The 18,915-nt window shown below is 45.2% G+C and overlaps 1 protein-coding gene across 6 annotated transcripts in view; it reads left to right on the top strand.

Annotated features, from left to right (window-relative positions):
• Positions 1-18,915, top strand: part of PKP4 (plakophilin 4) — a 63,442-nt gene that overhangs the window by 15,624 nt on the left and 28,903 nt on the right. For 4 of the 6 annotated variants that reach the window (XM_056496570.1, XM_056496572.1, XM_056496573.1 and 1 more), the window contains exons 2-3: positions 8,098-8,228; positions 18,490-18,602. In XM_056496570.1, coding sequence (XP_056352545.1) covers positions 8,103-8,228; positions 18,490-18,602 — 239 coding nt within the window. In that variant the 5' untranslated portion in view covers positions 8,098-8,102. Of the gene's footprint in view, positions 1-8,097; positions 8,229-18,489; positions 18,603-18,915 lie in introns of those variants that run through there. The other 2 variants (XM_056496575.1, XM_056496577.1) reach the window with 2 other exon arrangements.

Here is an 18,915-nt window from a genome sequence, read left to right on the forward strand (position 1 = left end):
AGCTGTTTGTTTGAAGCTGGAGCCCCCAAAGCTCCTGCCCTCTGTGCTGGCCCAGCACTGCATGCTCTGTGTGTGCCCTGCCCAGCTGCTGCCTGGGGATGGCTCTGAGCTCCCTGTGCATGCAGGGAGCCTGGCACAGCTGGCACAGCTGGATGGAGCCCACCTGTCCTGCCAGGAGCTGCTGTGCTGTGCCCTGAGCCTGGGCACAGCTGGCACAGCTGGATGGAGCCCACCTGCCCTGCCAGGGGCTGCTGTGCTGTGCCCTGAGCCTGGGCACAGCTGGCACAGCTGGATGGAGCCCACCTGCCCTGCCAGGGGCTGCTGTGCTGTGCAGGGAGCCTGGGCACAGCTGGCACAGCTGGATGGAGCCCACCTGCCCTGCCAGGAGCTGCTGTGCTGTGCCCTGAGCCTGGCACAGCTGGCACAGCTGGATGGAGCCCACCTGTCCTGCCAGGGGCTGCTGTGCTGTGCAGGGAGCCTGGGCACAGCTGGCACAGCTGGATGGAGCCCACCTGCCCTGCCAGGGGCTGCTGTGCTGTGCCCTGAGCCTGGGCACAGCTGGCACAGCTGGATGGAGCCCACCTGCCCTGCCAGGAGCTGCTGCTTTGGCTTTGGCTTCCCCACCAGGTGCCCTGCTCACCTCTCCCCTCCCCAGCTCTCTCACCTGCCCTTTCTTGGCTGCAGCTCATAAAGCACTGGCAGTGTCAAGACTTTACACAAAATGTTTCTCTAGTGCTGTTATAGAACAGAATTGGGCAGATTGGATAAAACAGACCCACATCTCTCCTAACTCTTGATGTTCTGGTCCCTGATACTGGCTTGGTGTGCTTAATTGCCCTGCTCAGGAATTAGCGTGTGACTAGAATAAGGGCAGGGAATTAAAAGGTAGAAATAAGGTTGGTGGTGTTGTGACAACTATTTGAGGTTCCTTTGATGTGAGCTGTTAAAATACATTTGAGTCATCCTTTCAGTGTTTCAGGAGCCGAGGCAGGCTATCTAAACTGCATCTCCAACTGGTAAACTTTGATGCAAAATGTTGCCATCTCATGACAAAATTGCATGCCTTTAGCAGATTTTACAGGAAGAAATCTTTTTCACTGTGAGAAGAGGAAAATCACATCTTAGGATCTTGTAGTGCTGCATAAAGATGCAGTTCTGCCACACAGCAGGAAGCCTGTGAATGCTGTTCTTAAAGTTTCTCCTTGTTTTAACTGAGCATCAGCAAAGAACCATGTGCCTTCATGCAGTATTTGCTTTGCTTCTTGACCATTTCCACCCTTATCCTCATTCCTTCAATGTACAGTTTTCTGTCTCTGAATGTCTTTGTTGCTGTATGCTGGATTGCCTGCATTTTGCACTGTGGATGTCTGTTTTGGAGTGTGGTTACAATTATTGACATTATTTAATGTACCATTGACTTGACTTTTTTCCCCTCTGGCACTTCTGCAAAAGGTTCCCCTGCCTAGCCAGACCCTTTAACCTGAGTGTGCCTGAATTTGTGGCTGTGTTTCTGTCACCACCCCTGCTACAGGAAGGCAAATGGGTCATTTGGATGGGAACAGTTCGTGTGATTTTGTGTTTATCAACACAGACTCATTTTCCTTTGTGGTTTTCATCAAATTGCTCAATTGTCCTTGATCTACTCTAAATGTGATATCATGTAAATTTTGACATTCACAGCTCTTCATCTCTTCATAAAGCATTAGTAGAAATGCTAAATTCTCTATAGAGTTATGTGTAATTCCTACTACCAGTACTTTCAATTTTGAAGGGTGAACAAAATCCAATACACCTTGGAAAAATAATAGTAATCTTTGGGATATTGGAGAGCTGATGTGGGTATTGGTAATTGTGGCCTTAAAACCCAAATGCTTGTTGTATAATTCTTATATCTTGCTACTACATTCAATTTTGGGGGGGGGTTTAGCTTCTAGCTTGGAGAACAGAAGAGGAGAGAGTTTCATTTGCTTAAATGTAAAAGTTTGCAGGGAGAAGTGTTCTTGGCAGCAGAGTCTTGCTGTGCAGTTCTATTTCAGGACAAAAGGAAGAGTAAACTGCAGTTTAGTAATTGATAAAACTTCATTTTAGTACCACCTTTTGCTAATCCTAAGCCATGTTTATTGGAAAGCCATGGTGTTCCTCAATCTGTGTTTATGGTATGCAAGAATTGTCATTTCTGTAGTAGTCAGTTGGCTGGGGTTGGTAGTGTTTGGCTCCAGACCATCTCAGGATACCTGTGACTCCACATCACTCAAAACCTGCATTATCCCAACAGGGTGAGCTGTGGAACTCTGTAACTCTCCAGCTGTCTTTTCCTGGGGGGTTGTGGCTGATAACTTTTATCATGGAGAACATTTTTTGTATAATACATTTTTTTTCAAATAAGCTATATGACAAAATTGGGAAGCATACTTTTACAAAGGCATTTAACATTGATTTGGGTTGCTGATACTTGCAGCTGAGGCTTGTGTGGCAGTGAGCATTCTCTCTAGCAGTGACATAGCCACACTTCAGTCACTTTGCTAGGAGAAAACACAAGTGGAAATTGAGCAGCAGCTGCAGCCGTGGTTGTGGTTGGTGGTGGCTCATTTTCAGGTGGGAGATGGGGCAGTGTGGGTTGGAGCTGGGTGCAGGTCACCTGTGCTGTCAGTGTGCAGGTTATGTTCTGTGATATTTATTCTGAAGGACTTCATACCTGCATTAATTGCATCTATTCCATCACCAGACTGAGAATTTATCCTTCTGGGCACGGTTGAATGAGTAGTTGATGCATGTCCTTGTCACCTGACAGTCTGTTTGGAAAACCTAAGTTCCTTCTGTGATGCTGCATGTCCCTCCTCCCCTCAGCCTGTGACAGAGGAGACTGAGCTCCATCCCTGAGAGCAGCCTGCTGTCTGTCTGCTGGGCAGAGCTGCCCTGGAGCACTGTGCTCTGCTGAGGCTCTGCTCAGTGCCAGTGCATCTGGAGACCTCAAACAGCAGCACAGACCTGGGATGGCCCAAAGGGAACACTCAGATTTGGGGTCTCCTGATTCTTATAAGTCATGGAGCCCTGTTAAATTAAACTGCTGAAAACTTATTTATTGCCATTTAGCTTCTTGTACTTGATAGGTTTGCAGAGTGTAAATGCTCTCCAGACATCCTTCAGATGACAGAGGCTTCTTTTCAGGTGAGCTACAGACAGTGCCTCAGGCCTTGAAGGAGGTGGTTATAAATATGTCTTTATTCCAAATGGTTGTCTTGCTGTACATGTCTGATACCTTCTGGTGAGTGGTTCAATTGAGAGCTGTAAAAGGTATTAGTCTTGTGAGCATGTTACAACTGGATATTTGTGGATGTAGAATCTTGCCTGCTCACTGGGGTGTAGTTGAAGTATGTAGCCATCAGCCAAAAAAAAAAATACTGTATTTTCCTAGGAACTGTAACAAAAATGTGTTTATCAAAAGGTAGGGTAATGTACATTCTAAGATTTTAATCAGGACCTAGTACCAAATGGTTTTTGAACCTGCATTTTTAAAGTAAAAAACAAAGAGGAAAAAATATATCTTATAAAGAAAAAGGGCTTAGGAAGAGGCTAAATGTGGTGGTAAGTCAGTTAAACACATTCCTCAGGCCAGGTCAGGTGTGTGTAGGTTTCCTTTTTGACTATTGGACTCAGTCTCCACATTTGCAGGTGGTTTTTATCCTGCCATTTCTGAAGTCAGGTTCTTCCATGTTTTCATCAGATAACATGTTTATTTTCCTGGTTTCAGTCCTTTAGTCCACATGAACTTGTGCACTGCTAATGTCCATAAAGAAAACCTGTCTCTGACCCAGTGTCTGGCCTGTAGTGTGATGTGTGGAGTGCCTTCCTGTGCTGCATCTGGAACTTCAAACCCTGCTTCCATGTAAACCCTGCAGCCATCTTTCACAGAATGCATTTTTATTGCTGCCATCACCTTTGCCAGGGGTAAGTTGTGCTCTGCTGCCTCCCACCCCAGCAGGTTCTGCAGGCTGGCAGGACACAGAGCTGCTGCAGTCACTGCTGCAGGAAGCTGTGTGAGCCCCTGCCTGGCTCCTGGGAGCTGCCAATGGCAGCTGCTCCTGCCTGGGAGCCCTGACAGCTCTGGGAAGGAGCTCTGAAACACAGAAATTGTCATCACATCTTCCTGTAAACACTGGGATAGGTTTTGGCTTTCCATGCACACGAGAAGAGCAGAGTCTTTGACCAAGAGCTGAGATGTGCCTTGTTGCTCTGAGTGTGGATAGACAAGAATAACTTCATTGTGTAGTAAATAATGTTAGTGTCCCAGCAGGTTGATTTTAGTTATAGGAGCTCTGTACTAGTGAGCATTTGTCTAATATCATTGGTAATTTACTACTGTTGCTTGAATTACCCTGTTAGCTAGATAAATGTGAGGACTTTCAGTGATGAGAGGTTGGCTGCATGTTTTTCTCACGTTGCCCTTGTGAAATAAATCCAGTCCATCGTGTCTTAGCTGGCAGAGGTGGTAAGAACTGTGTCACCTCTTCAGCATGAGTTGTGCTGGTGACTGTTTTCACTGGCTGCAGGTCAGCAGTGGGAGGCTCAGAAACAGGGAACACAGGTAAAGAGCAAGTGTGGAGAAATAACCAGTGTAGAGAAGGCAGAAGGACTCGAAGGGAAGGGATTAGGAGGTTCTAACAAAGCATCATTTCTATCTGACATCAATCCTCACAAGGTCTGGCTTTTTCTTGGCCCTGTGTTAAAATAAATGGGATTATTCAGTACTGGCAAAGCTGTCTGGGTATGTCTAAGGAAATAGCAGGAACACTGAAAAGTGGGGAAAGTGGGGACTAATGACAATGAAAACTTGGTTTGCTACACTTGGTTTAGTAATTACTCATATTTCTTCTCTGCTTCTCAGTAGTATGTTCTTGCTTCCTTGTGTCAGGGATTATGTGGCTGCAAGCTCAGCTGGCTCAGGAAACCCCCATCTCATCCCCAGCAGCAAGGCTGTGCCAGATGAGCTCCCTGCAGTGCTGGCTTTGCAGCTGTTTGACCAGTGGGTCAGACACAAGTGTTTCCCAGGCTCCTGCCCTGAGTCAGGGAGAGAGTGGGTGCTGGGTGTGTGTCCCAGCCCAGGGAGGGCTGGCAGGCTGCAGGAGCTGCTGCTTGAGGAGCCACACGGGCAGAGCAGAGGGCACAGGGGGTCCCCTGAAGGGGCAGTTCCAGAGCTGTTCAGGCCAGGTTTGCTTCAGCAAATCCCACAATTGCCCAGCATGGAGCTCCCTGCCAAACCCAGGGATGCAAAGCTGAGTCTTTATGGTGGCTGGGTTTGCTCTGCTGTGATTTACTCTGTGCTTTCATGAAGCCATTCCAGTCAGTCTCTACAGCAGAGAGGCTGGGAAAACCACTGCTCTCAGAATTGGTTTTGGGTATTTCAAGCTGGAGGCTTCAAATTGAACTTCTGGACATGCCAGCCTGGAGCCAGGGTGTCACTGCTTTTGGCCTTTGCTACTGCCCAGGGCAGCACCAAGGGAACTGTAGCATGGAGCTGTGGGGGAATGAGGGGCTGGAGAGCTGGGGAAGGTGTGGGAGCAGCCTCCTGTTCTGGGAGGTGTCTGACTGCTCAGCCATGACACCAGAGACAGGCAAAATAACTATGAACCTAATTTTACTGAGGTATGAAATCAGGTTGCTAGTTTTCCAATAATGAATCAATTATCCATCCCCAAATGAGTCGTAGCACAAGTCCAGGGAGTGTTTTGAGTGGGTAAATCCCAGTAAGGGAGAAAGAGGGTTTTGTATTAACTCCTCTCAGCTTCTTACTCATCCCAGATTTCAAGGCTCTCACAAATCTGCTGGTGCTGTTTGCTGCTCTTTAAGGTGAAGATGCCTGGACTTTGTGAGTTCTGAGGCAGCTGCCCTAGGCAGAGCTGTGCTGGGGGGCCTGAGCTGCTCCTGCTCCCTGACTCTCTGTGCTGCCCCCCGAGCCCACGGGCCTGCCTGGGGGATGAGCAGACTCATTTATTAGCTCAAGTGTGTTCCTAAGTGTTTGTAGGATCAGAGCCAACAGTTATTTAATGTTGGAATCAAGATTAGAAAATCAGTAACTTTGCCAAGAAATGTGTTAATTGAAGGAACATCAGTTGAAACAACTGCCTGTGTGAAGGGTGTAGGTCTGTGATTACATCTCTTAACACTGAAATAGATGTACATTTAACACTGGCACCTTCACTAATAATTAATTTGATTGGTTTTTATCTGGATGGTTTTATTAGGTACTCAATACTGGCTATATTTTCTGTTCCAATGAATTAGCACACCTTCCAGCCAGCTCAGAGGGATGTTTTCTGGACTGGTTTGTTACAGAAATCTGCTACAGATGGGTTGAGAAGTTACTCACAGTGTTGGGGTGAGAAGAGAGAGAAAACTACAGAAAAGACAAATTGAGATTGTTTCACTGCTGAATTTTGTACTTCTCTCCTGGAAATCCCAAAGTACAGCAGGCTCTGCTGTACCTGTTCCATGCAGGTGGGGACATGTGGGATACATGGACCAACAAGCAGCCCCCTTCTGAGAGGAGCACTTGTGTACCTTGGGAGTTTTTGAACTTGTCCTTTAGACTGCTTAGCAGATGTTTCTAAATGAAGGAAAGGCTTGATTGGGTAGTTTTATTACTTGATATGCTTGCAAATTTATCAGGTCATTTAGAAACCTGAAACACTGAGTTATAGTCATAAAAGAACTATGGTAAGTGATATAAAAAATCAGATATGACACATGGAATTGTGGCATGTATTCTGTGCCTTGGGTTCTTACTGCTTGATTCAAGAGTTGGTTTTCAGAAGTAAAACTTGGAAGAAACATTTTTTATTTTCTAAAAGCATAAAGTTGCTCATTTGACTTTTCAGAATTCTGTTATGCAGCTATTAGAGGTAATTTTTCATTCTGCTAGCTTAATTGCTGTTAAACAGGTTCTGCAGAAATGGTCCTTGAAGCTTTAGGGGTTCACCTGCCTGACGTGCTTGTGACAGGCTTGGTGTGGCAGCCTTTGCATGAAACCAGTGAAAGCAGTGAAAAGCAGTGAAAGCAGGGGGAGCAGAGCCTGTGCATGGCCCTGTGCTCATCCACTGCCCTGTGCTCGTGCTGGCACAGCTCCAGGCTGAGGGGTCTCACGGGGCCAGAATGGAGCCACTTGCAGCCTGAGCACCTCCTCACCTTTGAGCAATGGATGGCATGGGGAAGGAATCTGTTCCTGTCTGCCTGCCCTGGGAATGCTGGGGGAGTTTGTTATGAGAATCCAAAATGAAATGTGGACTGCTTCTAACATTAGACCTCACAAGCTGTATTTTCTGAAGGAAATCAAAGTGTGGTGTCTGTGTAGAAGCTTAGTGAATGCCACTTACTTGCTGTTTTCAAAGCATTAAACACACTTTGTAACTATCTTTGTAATATTATTTAATAGTGACTTTGATCATTAAACAAATTAATTGTTTTTTTCCATGGATTGGAATTGTTAGTGTGCTGCCTCTGCAATAGCTCAGCTTGGGATTATTGGATGCTAATCCTGTCAGTCCTTTCCACACTATCCATAGCCCAGGGCAATTGCTTTAACTTTAGCATTTTAATTTCCTCTTTTGCAAAAAGAGCATTAGAAGCATTGCTCCCATTAAGCTTTTATTACCATAATTAGTCTGTTCCACAGTTTGTTCCTGACAGCAGAGCATTCTGCTGTTACATGTCATTCTTTCATGCTGAAAACTGTGTAACTGTACAGTTAACAGTTAACTGTGGTAAACTTGTCCTGATCCTGGGTGTTCTTGAAAGCTAGCACTAGGATTTTTCATGCATCTTCAGTTTTATTAACCACCACAAAATAGTGTTTTTAAAAATGAAGGTGAAGCATCATGCAGCCTGCTTGCTCCTGCCCAGCCCTTGAGTTGTGTAGGTGATTCTGGTCTCCATTTGTGAAGGGGAAATGCATCACACAGCACAGATTGAGTAATGCAAAGTTCTCTGCTGATTTAGTTACGTTTGGAAAGCTTCTAGAAAAAAAACCTGTAATCCTGAAAACTTGGGTTTTAAACATCACTGGCTGAAAATGTAAACTCTCTTAAAATCTTGTTGTTGCAGGCGAAATGCCAGCCCCTGAGCAGAGCCCAATGGTGGAGGAGGGGCTGCAGACAGCACAGGAGGCTTCCCCAGGCCCAGGCATGGAGCCAGAGACCACTGCCACCACCATTCTGGCTTCTGTCAAGGAACAGGTACTGCCTTTCTCAGCACTGCTCAGTCCAGAGTGTGTGTGCAGTTAGCCACCGTGTGCCTGCTTTGTTACCAGTTTGTTTCTGGGGTGTGACCCAGGGCCACTGGAGCCCGTCCCTGTGCCACTGCTAGAGTCTGGATGGAAGGGCTTCAGTCACCTGCAGTGAACAGAAGCATCATTCTGGTGTCCTGTGTCCCTTGGAATGTCTGCACTGCTCTTGGAGTCAGACTGGAAATGCAGGTTTAGTGGCAAAGGAAGAAGAAAAGCTGGTGTAGAATTGATGCAGCATTGGAATCACTCCTTGTAAGTCCTGCAAAGCAAAGTGTTCAGTGCTACAAAATCCTGCACATACAGATTGTGTATGATTCTTTTTACTTTATTAAAAAATGGCCTTTAAACTCTGAGTTTGGCTTCAGTTATCAATACCAAGGTACTAATACATTTTAAATCTGCAGCACATTTATGGGTGTGTATCTAAAGCAATAATTTCTATAGGAAAAATAAAATTGCATTTGCAATCAAATTTAGCCTTAATTTCTAAAGATCATTCAAGTGGGAAAAATTGCAGTTCTACAAGGAAACACTTCAGTTAAAGTTTTTGTTGCTTTTTTTTCTTTTTTTAAATTTAAAGAACATAGAGGGAGAAGGGAAACTTTGGTTTTCATTGTGTCATGCTGAGAAATAATTATCATCTTTATTGACTTAATACACAGCTGAACCACAGAATAAATCTGCTTTGCTGTCTCTGTTTTGGAGCTTCCTTTAAGATGAATCATGACTTGATTCAAGATGGTAGCTCTGAATGCAAACACTTGATATATTAGTTCTTACAAGTTGTCCCATATTAATATTTTTTTTAAAGGTGAGAATTAAGTTATATCTTCTTAATATCAACAGTTTTCATACCTTACTGTTAAAGAAAAATTCTCTGCAGGATGGTGAAATTTGAATCTTAATTTTTGCACCTAAATTAATAGTTTCAAAAGTAATTTAAGATGACAGTAGGAACCCTAAAAATTCCTTAGCAGTGTTAAAATTCATATTCACATTTGCAGTGTGCAAGGTATCACTGCCAGGGGCTGCTGCAGTGTGAGAAGTCAGCCAAGAGCTGCAGATACCCTCAGTCCCCTCTCACCCAACAGTGCTGTGCCTTGTGCCATGGTAGCACAATGTCCATTAGTGACAAATGGCCATTAGGACTTGTTTGCCTGAAGTAGGGCAGTGGTGGCTGTCACAGGTCCATTTTGCACAAAGAGTGAGCTGGTGGTGTGGCTGGGCTGGCAGCAGTGCCAGTGCAGGTTCTGGGCTCTCAGGCAGGCAGGGACATCCCAGCCCAGCCCAGCTCACAGCTCTGTGCTGGCACTGTGACCCAGCTGGCAGCAGTGCCAGTGCCAGTCCTGGGCTGTCCCAGCCCAGCTCACAGCTCACAGCTCTGTGCTGGCACTGTGACCCAGCTGGCAGCAGTGCCAGTGCCAGTCCTGGGCTGTCCCAGCCCAGCTCACAGCTCACAGCTCACAGCTCTGTGCTGGCACTGTGGCTGGGCTGGCAGCAGTGCCAGTGCCAGTTCTGGGCTGTCCCAGCCCAGCTCACAGCTCTGTGCTGGCACTGTGGCTGGGCTGGCAGCAGTGCCAGTGCCAGTCCTGGGCTGTCCCAGCCCAGCTCACAGCTCACAGCTCACAGCTCTGTGCTGGCACTGTGGCTGGGCTGGCAGCAGTGCCAGTGCAGGTTCTGGGCTGTCCCAGCCCAGCTCACAGCTCTGTGCTGGCACTGTGGCTGGGCTGGCAGCAGTGGCAGTGCCAGTCCTGGGCTGTCCCAGCCCAGCTCACAGCTCACAGCTCTGTGCTGGCACTGTGGCTGGGCTGGCAGCAGTGGCAGTGCCAGTCCTGGGCTGTCCCAGCCCAGCTCACAGCTCTGTGCTGGCACTGTGGCTGGGCTGGCAGCAGTGGCAGTGCCAGTCCTGGGCTGTCCCAGCCCAGCTCACAGCTCACAGCTCTGTGCTGCCCCTGCAGCTGCAGCCCTGCTGGATGCCCCCTGGAGCAGCTCCACACACGGGTGTGCACTGAAGGATTTTATTACTGTTCCTTGGCCTGCCCAAGCAATGTTTGCATCTTTTTATTAGTCCTAGAGAAAAAATTATAATGGAATATTTCTTTCTTTTGAAAAGGAAGTTAAAACCACTTCCTCTTTCCATTTATAAAAAGACTATTAAAGATGTGGCTATTACATAACTAAATCCCAATGGAAGCTAAAAAAATATAAATTGTCATTTATCATTGGTGTTGCACAAGCTTCAGAGCTGGAGCCTTACTGTGAAATGTACAGACACATAAAATGTTTGTGAGGGGAGGAAGATGTAAATTGTCCCTCAGTCTTGGAAGTGATAATATGAAAGGATTAAGAGCTGAACTGCTGCTTTCTGATATTTTTTCTGTTGATAGTAATTATGGACACTGACATGTTCAACACCCTTCCTGTGTGGCAGAAAGCCCAGAACAGAATATTTTCCAGTGAAGTTCTTTACTTTATTAACCTTGAACAGAAACTGCTGCACTGTTTGCTGTTTCCTTTGGTACAGGAATTGCTATGAGTGCAGCAGGTCAGTGTTTGTAGAATAGAGCTGCCCCACCCTGAACAAGTATTTCACAAACACTGCAGTGCAAACACAGTCAAGAGAAGCCTTTATTATTGCTCATCAAATTGGGCAAGATTTTAGCTTAATGAAAACTTTAAAAATTACTACAGTAGTTCTAAGATGCATTATTTCAAGCTTTCTGCCACAGTTGTGAGACATAGTTATGATTTTATAAGAAGTTGTGCTTATTAGCCTATGAATCCTACAAGCTGCTTCTAAATAAAGTTTCCATTTGTTTCCAGGACCTCAAATCCGCTTAAAGCAATTATTTTACCAAACTGGAGTGTGTCCTCTCAACTCTGATTGGTGTCTCCTTGAGTCAGGTGTCAGACAGCTGGGTCAATCTCCCTTGGCCATATTTTAGGAAAGGAACGTTTTGATTCACTCATGGTGTTATAAAATAACATGAGCAGAACAGATGTAACCTGTGAAGAAATTTAGATCACTACAGCTTTGTGCTTTTCTGACCAAGCTCAAGATCTCTTTTTGTCTTAAAGTGGATTTTATCATGGATTTTGAGTGTTTTGTGTTTGTTGTGGTTCTTTTTTTTTGTTGGGGAGAGGGGGGAGGTGATTGTTTTCTATGGATTTGTTTTAGAGGAGGGTTGGGATTTTTCCCCTAAAAGATGACTTTCCCTTCTAAAATGTTATAGGGCTTCCATACTATCATGGGTAGAAACATCTTAGGAATTGCTGAAACAAGTCTTAAATAAAAGTAAAACGTGTCTATACTTCTGAATCCTGCATAGGAGTTCAGTTGAGTTCTGTAGGGAGTCTCTTACCCATGTTAAAAGTAAATGAGTATTTTCATACTAAAATAACAACTTGCTAAAACTGCAGAGCAGCATGGTAGCAGTAAATTTTGGGGGGATGGAATGTAGGGCAGCTAATTGCAACTGCTCCTTGTGGGTTCACGGAATCACTGCTGGTTTTGTATTCAGCTGTGTGCTGCTGGATTTGGAATGAACTGCTGCTGAATGACAAGATTAAATGGGATCATTTGGAATTGTGAATTTCATGCTTAGCACATTAGTTTTCAGTGGTTGGGCAGAGAAAGGGTCTTGCAGGAAAAGCCACTCATCAATGCAGTTTTCAAAAGTAGCTGGAGTATGCTGGTTGTAATGTCTTTGCTAAGACAGAAGCACTTGCGGCCATAGTTGGTTCTTTGGTCTGGCTGTTTGTGGCACTTGGAGATGGGCAGCTTTTCACTGTGCTTTAGTAAGTAGGTGGCAGAGTAAGAATGATTGAAAATGCTTGCAGATGGGTGATAGTACATCTCTTGGGTTTCTAGAACTGTTGTTTGTTCAGGACTTCAGCAAAATCTTTTCCTTTGGGTAAGTGCATTGAACTGTGTCATATAAATCAAGAATGTGCACCTTGCTTTTTTCCTTCATTATTGCTTAAGTACAGATTTTTTACATGATTTTAGAGATTTTTTTTTAATAGGGTTTGGGAGCAGGGAGCAAACCACGTTTTTCAGATGGAAATGGAAGGAAGAATGCATTCTATCTATTTTTTATTGCATGTTAAAACATCTTTTTGAATGGTAACTGTTGATACTAAGTCTTGGAGATTTCTTTACAGTTCAGCTCTGTAGTGCTGTACATTCAGTACTCTGTGTAGGCATGTCACTTATGGAGATACCTGAAAAGAGACTTACTAAATGCACTTCCAGAAATGGGGCACAAACTCTTCACAGTCTCACTTTAAAATTCTGATTTGCATGTAAACAGTGATCAGTTAGGTGACAAATGTGTGGCAGTTCTGAACTGCAGGCAGCACTTTTTGTTGAATTGACTCCCAAGTTTGGCACGAGTGAAATAAAAATCTTGGTCATCATTCTGTGAATAGCTGGAAGAATTGGGATTTTCTTCCCACTCTCTTAGTATTGTGCTCAATTGCATAGGTCACTCTTGCCTATTTAATCCCAGAACTTTGAGGTTTAGAGTTTCTGCTGTTTACCTCATTTTTAGTTTTGGTGAGTCCAGTCTGAGATGTCAACTTCCTAAAGGTCTTACTGTAGGACAAAAGTAATGCCACTCCTGTCTCAGGCGAAGTAGCTGGCTCGTTTCCTTAATCAGAATTCTCTGTACTCCTTTATCCATATGATGAGCTGGAAGTTAATTTTCCTTTCTCCTTTGTACGGTGAGGCTTCAGAGGAGAAAGTCCCCTTGAAAAAGAGCTGTGGGTGCCTCTGGCACATACTGGAGCATTGGCACCTTGTGTAGCTTGGTTGAGATGATCAGCCTGCCTGCTGAGCAGTGCCTGAGCCCTGTGCCCAGCTGCTCTGGCAGAGCAGCACCTCCAGCACTGGCTGCCTGGGCTTTGGCACAGAGCTCCCAGAGAGGATGAGCCAGAGGCACTGGGAAAGCCTCCAGTGCCTTTCCTCCCTCCTGCCACTGGCAGCAGTGAGCTTTCTATAACATGCTAAAATTGTGATCTCTCATCTGCTAGAGCAGCACTAAACGTTGTACCAGACTAGTGAACAATGCAGGCATAAAAGTATTAAGGGCTTTAATGGTCTGCTGCTGTTGAATACAGAGTAAGTGTGATCAGCCAGCAATTGTAGCTGTGTCATCTCACATCCTGTAATCTGTGATTCTCTCTACACTGTCCAGTTTTTTATCTTTTGTCTTCTATTTTGGAAGATACTGAGATACTGAAAGCATGCAAATGCAGTTGTGTGAGTGAGTAAATTTAATTTTTACAGAAAATATTAATGTTGCTCTAATATAGTTAGTTAGAAGTACAGGCTTTTTCTGCAGTAGATTCTGGTAGAGAATTTAGATATTGGGTCAGTAGAGTATGACATCCATTTTGGAAAATATGGTTTTCAGTGTGGGTTTAAGTAGTCAGTTGCTTGATCTAGCTCTGAATTATGGCAGGTGGAAACAGAACTCTGCATAGATGAGTGCAAGAGGTTAACATGCAGGAGGGTATAAATCAACTTCTGTTTTGTTTGTCCTCTTCTTTGTTGCACTTTTCTATTATGACAATGTGAGGTTCTTGGACCTGAGAGATCCCTGACTCACTGACTCCAACATGAAAATACCCAGAATATAATGGCCTTTTCTGCAGCACTGTGTAAACTTCCAGGGGTGATGGGAGCTGTGTGGCTCTGCACTATGGCTGCAGTTGAATAAGAAATAGTAAACACAAGATAAAAATATTCCTCTCAAATGCAGGCTGTGCTTTCTTAGATGAGTAAGTCGAGCTCAGCTCAATTGTTCTGCAGAGCACTTTTGTGATTAGAACAGCTTTCACAGCTCAGCTTTAGTATTTCCTAGGCAGTGACATTTGGCATTTGAAGCAGCTCAGCACATCCCAGTGTTACTGCAGCTGGGAGCAGCAGCCTGTCCTGGCCCAGCCTTTGCCACAGCAGCCACTGAGAGCTGGTGCAGCCCAGGAGCTGCCGGAGATGCCTTTGTTTACTGGGGAAATGGTGTCCCTCTGATGTCCAGCTGCCCAGACTGGCTCTGCCTAGCCAGGCAAGGACCATTCCCAAGGGATCTTGTCTTCACTGCTCCTGCAATTGCTGCTGATTCTTGCACAGCTGTCCCTGGCAAACCTGTCACTAGCCACTGGACCACTCTCTGTTTAAAGTTGTCTGTGTTTTTCCAGAGGTCCTCAAATCACAACAGGCCAGGAAGAAATTAATTTTTATTTTTCAGTGTGGTGAATGTAGGTTCCTCATTCTCATCTATGCTGCTGAGGGATAAAAGATCCTCATTAACATAAATGAGAAAGGTGAAGCTGCAACATGGTGTCATGATGGGATGCATGAAGGCAGTGGTGCAGTGGAATGTCCTCCCAGGTGAGATTCCTGCTGGCAGAGCAGTTGGTCACCTGCTGTGAGCACTGTACACCAGCACAGGTGGGGCCCTTCTCCAAAATGAGATTGCACAGCTCTGAAATGTTCTGGGCTCGGGCTGCCTGCACTCAGTGCAGCTGCTTTCCAGAGTGAGCTGCTTCCTGATCCAGAGCTGGAGCTGTGGCTAAAGCTGTCTTTTATTGCACTTTCCTGTTAAGAATTATGGCTATGGCTTTGCACTGCAATTTTAGCTTATGAACGTAAAACCTGCAGTTTGATAAGGTGATTAAGTAGTTGCTGCTAAAAGAGGTTTATAGAATCAGAGATTGCTTTTTTTCCCTCATGTGTGTTGAATAATTTTGAATAAAAGTAGTTCTGGCCAAGGCAGTGTAGTGTGTCTGTCTGAGGTTTGTTTGCTCCTTGGGATGCAGTAGGGCAGTGTGTTTTGTGGTTTTACTGTGTGCTTGCCACACAGATGTTCTGCCTATAAAAGTTGTATTGGAGTCCTCAGTGCCACTGTGTCAGGAGCCAGTGCTGTGGCAGTCAGTGAGCTGGGATTTGTGCCCAGGGCAGCAGCTCTGTGCAGGGAGTGAGCTCTGCACTGCTCCCAGGGAAGCTGGATAGAGAAACAAATTCCAATAGATTCCTCCAGAGCTGGTGTGCTGTGTGATAGATACTCATTGTGGGGTATGTCCATTCAGAGTGGTGGAAAATTTCAGTATAAGGAAGCATAAACTAGAAAGGTGGTCAGTTTAGACCTAATTAGTTTTCTATAACAATAATTAGTTTTCTATAATAATAATAGTATGATTCAAGGCAAAAGAAAAAATGTTTTAAAGCATGAGATATTCCAGCTGTAGCAGAGATGGTAGCTCTAAAACTATCCATCTCATGTGTTTGTGCAGGTATTTAAGACATCACCTGCTGCAGATACCAAATTTAAGGAGGCACCTACAAAAGTCAGCACTCATTATTTCAAAGTTTATAAACTGCTGCTTCATTGGACTCCCAGGCTGGGCATGCTGAATGTACTCAGACTAGAAAATAGAGCTGGATTTTTTTATTTTTTTTTTCTTACTGTGCTTGCACTTGCAGAGGCACATGAGATCTTCCAGAGCATCAGAGTGATTTCAAAGTGGCAGCTGAGCTGCAGGCCTCTCACCCCTCTGCTGTTCAGAGCACTCTGCTGTTTGTGGCTTTCTGCCCAATGCCAAGATAAAGTGAGCAACAATGGAAACAGCTGATGGTGCTGTTCCCAGCTCAGCAGTGCAAGGCTCTCTGAAGTGGCCACATGAGGCTTGGTGGCTTTTTTCTCCTATTTCTCCTTATCTCAGTTCTTCTGATAGAATACAAGTGAGTTTTGTTTTAAATGCAGTTTAAATAAATGAAGTAAAATTTATTGCTCTGTTGCCAACTTATGTCATTCACCTCTTCCACTCTCAAGAAAAATAGAATTGTAGTTCTTCTGTTTTAACTGCCTTTGAATTTTTGTAGTGTGGGGCAAAGAACTAGAGATTTTTATTTAAATGGGCAATTTATTACTTGAGGTGCTATACAGCAAGATGTTTTCTAGAACAATGTGTTTATTAATGTCTCTATCTGTAATGAAAAGGGAAATTAATAGAGATTGGTTGAATGGAAGCAATTAATGGCTACCAAGTTTTATTTTATTCATCTAATTAAAAGGTCAGTAAATAACAATAGGTTCAGATTTTCAGTTTGCATCCACAACATTGCTGTTTAAATATTGGTTCATAGTAAGGAACAGGAAACATGTCTTGGATGCAAACACACTTTTTCTGGCCAAAATTGAGGATGTTAGGGTGTTTATTCAGTTTGGTTTGGGAGTTCTGAGAAATGCTGGGATGTGTCCACAATCACTCCTATCCTCTGGAAGGGCAGTCAGCTGTGTGTGTGTGTGTGTGTGTGTGTCACAGCCAGTTTGGTGCAGGGACTCACACCAGACCTCCAGAAGTCACTTTTTCAGTTTTGTCATCTAATCTGGTGCTTGTGGCAGCAGGCAGCTGCTGTTTGCCTTGGGCCTCAGCTGCCTGATGGCATGGGCACTAATTGGCCTTTTGGGGGACTCTTGGAGGGAACTCACTGTGGTGTTGGGAGAAAAGTCTTTATCTCAGCTTTTTGGAGCAGCTTTTCCCTGCACTTGCTGTGAGCCTGCAGGGTTAGTGCAGTCTGCTGGGGCTGTGGGGCAGGAGCAGGGAGCAGAGGGACCCTGCAGGAGCACCTGCACCTCACTGAGAGGGCACAGGGGGCAGGGGGGCTGGAGGGAGGTTCTGCCCCATTCCTGGGCTGTGGGAGCACCTGCAGAGCTGAGAGCCCTGGGGAGGTTCTGCCCATTCCTGGGCTGGGGAGCACCTGCAGAGCTGAGAGCCCTGGGGAGGTTCTGCCCCATTCCTGGGCTGGGGAGCACCTGCAGAGCTGAGAGCCCTGGGGAGGTTCTACCCCATTCCTGGGCTGGGGAGCACCTGCAGAGCTGAGAGCCCTGGGGAGGTTCTGCCCATTCCTGGGCTGGGGAGCACCTGCAGAGCTGAGAGCCCTGGGGAGGTTCTGCCCATTCCTGGGCTGGGGAGCACCTGCAGAGCTGAGAGCCCTGGGGAGGTTCTACCCCATTCCTGGGCTGGGGAGCACCTGCAGAGCTGAGAGCCCTGGGGAGGTTCTGCCCATTCCTGGGCTGGGGAGCACCTGCAGAGCTGAGAGCCCTGGGGAGGTTCTGCCCCATTCCTGGGCTGTGGGAGCACCTGCAGAGCTGAGAGCCCTGGGGAGGTTCTGCCCATTCCTGGGCTGGGGAGCACCTGCAGAGCTGAGAGCCCTGGGGAGGTTCTGCCCATTCCTGGGCTGGGGAGCACCTGCAGAGCTGAGAGCCCTGGCTCACATACAGCACACAGGACAAACCTCATCAGTCATTGGGCTGTCACAGCAGTGCTCTGGGTTGCACTTGACCTCTATGTAAGGCTTGCTTGGTGCTTCCTCTGATTACTAAATATTGGTGTTCATCTATTTTTATATGGTTTGCCTAAACTTCAGAGGCCTTACAGTATCAGTTTGAAAAAATACTGCAATTGTTCAATATTACTCTTTTCTCTCGTCAATAAGAGCTAACTGGGGACAAAACCATCCCAATATCCTTTGATGTGACACAGTCTGGCTCTCAGAGTGCTATGGAAAATGGTTCCAGGTTTCACTGACACCCATCCTGTGCAGCACTGGTATTTCCCTGTTCCAAAAGCACCTTACAAAGGCTGAAGAGGTTTCGTACCCTTGACCAAGAAATGTAAAAGAGGCTGGACTCAGGAAAGGTGAAATTGCTCATCTCTACACTCAGCTGCTTTGAAGTCATAAATCTTAAGGTTTCCAACTACAGTCAGAATGTAGGATAGCTTAGAATTTGGAGGTTTGTGATTGGAAGGGTTGGGATATTGTATTTTCCAGTTTACTTGTTTATGGATTAAACTGAAGACTGACTTTATAGGCACTGACTATAATGACTGTATGACTGACTTTAATTACTATGTGTGATTTTGTTAGACTGTGGTAATGTAAGAAGACACAAAGATTTTAATTGCAGGAGAAATGAAGCCCAAAAATGCTTAAACATGTTTTTCTTTCTGTAACAGGTGATAAATCAATATTTGCATGAATCACTGGCTTAAAGAACCATTAAATTTCCACCTTTATATTTTATTCCCCTAAAGAAGAGTAAAACCACAAAACACAACTGTGATGAATCAGTGATTGTTTCAGAGTTAATCCACATCCAATTTTTAACATCAAGAATGCTTTTCTTTTTATTTTGAAATTTCAGGAGCTTCAATTTCAAAGACTTACCAGAGAACTGGAAGTGGAAAGGCAGATTGTGGCTAATCAGCTAGAGAGATGTAGGCTTGGAGCAGAGTCACCAAGTATCGCCAGCACAAGGTACAGGTCCTGACAACTTTCCTCTCATTTGTCCCATGAGTTAAAGGCTTTTTAGTGGTGCTTATGTCCTCTATACATGTATTTTCACTGATAGCTATTTATCTCTATTAATATCTGAAGGGTTAAAAAATGCAGATTTGCTGTAAAGAGTTATGGGACAGTTTCAGGAGGCCTCTAATGATCACAGTGTGTTCCAGACATTTTCTGAATTCACATCCAGAGAATTAATGGTTTCCTGGGTCACCTGGAAACAGCCAGCAAGGCCAGGACCACCTGGTTTTGGTGGCAGTGCTGGTTAATTGGTTTGGGGGCA

Source organism: Oenanthe melanoleuca, chromosome 7, assembly GCF_029582105.1.
Source record: "Oenanthe melanoleuca isolate GR-GAL-2019-014 chromosome 7, OMel1.0, whole genome shotgun sequence".
Classification (NCBI taxonomy): domain Eukaryota; kingdom Metazoa; phylum Chordata; class Aves; order Passeriformes; family Muscicapidae; genus Oenanthe; species Oenanthe melanoleuca.